Here is a 3,117-nt window from a genome sequence, read left to right as displayed (position 1 = left end):
GGGTTAGGATGGTTTACAGATGGTCTGAGTTAGGATGGTTTACAGATGGTCTGGGTTAGGATGGTTTACAGATGGTCTGGGTTAAGATGGTTTACAGATGGTCTGGGTTAGGATGGTTTACAGATGGTCTGGGTTAGGATGGTTTACAGATGGTCTGGGTTAGGATGGTTTACAGATGGTCTGGGTTAGGATGGTTTACAGATGGTCTGGGTTAGGATGGTTTATAGATGGTCTGGGTTAGGATGGTTTACAGATGGTCTGGGTTAGGATGGTTTACAGATGGTCTGGGTTAGGATGGTTTACAGATGGTCTGGGTTAGGATGGTTTACAGATGGTCTGGGTTAGGATGGTTTACAGATGGTCTGGGTTAGGATGGTTTACAGATGGTCTGGGTTAGGATGGTTTACATATGGTCTGGGTTAGGATGGTTTACAGATGGTCTGGGTTAGGATGGTTTACAGATGGTCAGGGTTAGGTCTGGGTTACGATGGTTTAAAGTTGGTCTGGGTTAGGCCTGGGTTAGGTTGGTTTACAAAGGAATTCCTTCATTTCTTTCCACTCTTGCCTAATGTAGGAACTGGATTGTAGTGTGTACTGTGTCAGTCCTGAATCGTCATAATGACTATGTTAGTCCTGAATCGTCATAATGTCTATGTCAGTCCTGAATCATGATGACTATGTCAGTCCTGAATCATAATGACTATGTCAGTCCTGAATCGTCATAATGTCTATGTCAGTCCTGAATCATAATGACTATGTCAGTCCTGAATCATAATGTCTGTGTCAGTCCTGAATCATAATGACTATGTTAGTCCTGAATCATAATGACTATGTCAGTCCTGAATCATAATGACTATGTCAGTCCTGAATCATAATGTCTGTGTCAGTCCTGAATCATAATGACGATGTCAGTCCTGAATCATAATGTCTATGTCAGTCCTGAATCATAATGACTATGTCAGTCCTGAATCTTAATGTCTATGTCACCTGAATCATAATGACTATGTCAGAATCAGGATGCTGTGTGTCAGGATGCTGTGTATCAGGATGCTGTGTGTCAGGATGCTGTGTATCAGGATGCTGTGTGTCAGGATGCTGTGTATCAGGATGCTGTGTGTCAGGATGCTGTGTATCAGGATGCTGTGTGTCAGGATGCTGTGTATCAGGATGCTGTGTATCAGGATGCTGTGTGTCAGGATGCTGTGTATCAGGATGCTGTGTGTCAGGATGCTGTGTATCAGGATGCTGTGTGTCAGGATGCTGTGTATCAGGATGCTGTGTGTCAGGATGCTGTGTATCAGGATGCTGTGTATCAGGATGCTGTGTGTCAGGATGCTGTGTATCAGGATGCTGTGTGTCAGGATGCTGTGTATCAGGATGCTGTGTATCAGGATGCTGTGTATCAGGATGCTGTGTATCAGGATGCTGTGTATCAGGATGCTGTGTGTCAGGATGCTGTGTATCAGGATGCTGTGTGTCAGGATGTTGTGTGCCGGTGCCAGTTCAACGATCTGTCATTGCTGTTTGGCGCCAGTGGAGCTGCTATCTGCAGGTCTGTGTAGTGAAGCCAACTATGTGCTACAGCTTCCATAGCAGATGAATAGCCCATAGAGACCGGCTGGACCCGGCCTAGACTGGATAGGCGGGGAGGGAGGGACTCGGCACTCCATTTGCTGGGTCCATGTGTTTACTCTCCTATTTGACACACTCCTTAAAGCAGCTTTCCAGATGTGCCAGCATTGTCTTTGATCAGAGGGAATGTACTGAAACTGTAAATGGGATACAATACGATCCAAGACTGTAAACTGACCAGGGCCCTATAGAACCCTATTCCCTACATAGTGGACGAGTGTTGACCAGGACCCTATAGAACCCTATTCCCTACATAGGGGACTAGTGTTGACCAGTGCCCTATAGAACCCTATTCCCTACACAGTGGACTAGTGTTGACCAGGACACTATAGAACCCTATTCCCTACATAGGGAAGTAGTATTCTGGTCTTAGTTCTCATGTGGTCTGTTACCAGTAGTATTCTGGTGTTAGTTCTCATGTGGTCTGTTACCAGTAGTATTCTGGTCTTAGTTCTCATGTGGTCTGTTACCAGTAGTATTCTGGTCTTAGTTCTCATGTGGTCTGTTACCAGTAGTATTCTGGTCTTAGTTCTCATGTGGTCTGTTACCAGTAGTATTCTGGTCTTAGTTCTCATGTGGTCTGTTACCAGTAGTATTCTGGTCTTAGTTCTCATGTGGTCTGTTACCAGTAGTATTCTGGTCTTAGTTCTCATGTGGTCTGTTACCAGTAGTATTCTGGTCTTAGTTCTCATGTGGCCCTTTACCAGTAGTATTCTGGTCTTAGTTCTCATGTGGCCCTTTACCAGTAGTATTCTGGTCTTAGTTCTCATGTGGCCCTTTACCAGTAGTATTCTGGTCTTAGTTCCCATGTTGTCTGTTACCAGTAGTATTCTGGTCTTAGTTCTCATGTGGTCTGTTACCAGTAGTATTCTGGTCTTAGTTAGTATTCTGGTCTTAGTTCTCATGTGGTCTGTTACCAGTAGTATTCTGGTCTTAGTTCTCATGTGGTCTGTTACCAGTAGTATTCTGGTCTTAGTTCTCATGTGGTCTGTTACCAGTAGTATTCTGGTCTTAGTTCTCATGTGGCCCTTTACCAGTAGTATTCTGGTCTTAGTTCTCATGTGGCCCTTTACCAGTAGTATTCTGGTCTTAGTTCCCATGTGGTCTGTTACCAGTAGTATTCTGGTCTTAGTTCTCATGTGGTCTGTTACCAGTAGTATTCTGGTCTTAGTTCTCATGTGGTCTGTTACCAGTAGTATTCTGGTCTTAGTTCTCATGTGGTCTGTTACCAGTAGTATTCTGGTCTTAGTTCTCATGTGGTCTGTTACCAGTAGTATTCTGGTCTTAGTTCTCATGTGGTCTGTTACCAGTAGTATTCTGGTCTTAGTTCTCATGTGGTCTGTTACCAGTATTCTACTCCTCAGTCTCCTCTCTCCATTACACTAGACCAGTCCTGTAGTTCAGCTCTAACTGTGGTTATCATGTGGTCATCAGCCCATTACCAGATTATCCCTTCCCAAATTGCTTCAAGTTATTTAAGCATGG

General features: G+C 44.2%; 1 protein-coding gene across 1 annotated transcript; it reads left to right on the top strand.

Annotated features, from left to right (window-relative positions):
- Nucleotides 1–1,017: 1,017 nt before the first annotated feature.
- LOC135574821 (keratin-associated protein 12-2-like) lies at nt 1,018–1,593 on the top strand. Its single transcript, XM_065027027.1, has one exon. It carries the CDS (start codon nt 1,018–1,020, stop codon nt 1,591–1,593), a length of 576 nt encoding a protein of 191 aa, XP_064883099.1.
- Nucleotides 1,594–3,117: the final 1,524 nt, after the last annotated feature.

This window comes from Oncorhynchus nerka, linkage group LG13 (assembly GCF_034236695.1).
Source record: "Oncorhynchus nerka isolate Pitt River linkage group LG13, Oner_Uvic_2.0, whole genome shotgun sequence".
Lineage (NCBI taxonomy): Eukaryota > Metazoa > Chordata > Actinopteri > Salmoniformes > Salmonidae > Oncorhynchus > Oncorhynchus nerka.
This window is presented reverse-complemented; position numbering and strand designations above follow the sequence as displayed.

Bases quoted from the DNA above. Each gene is read 5' to 3' on its own strand.
- LOC135574821 (XM_065027027.1), top strand. From the start codon at position 1,018: ATGCTGTGTGTCAGGATGCTGTGTATCAGGATGCTGTGTGTCAGGATG.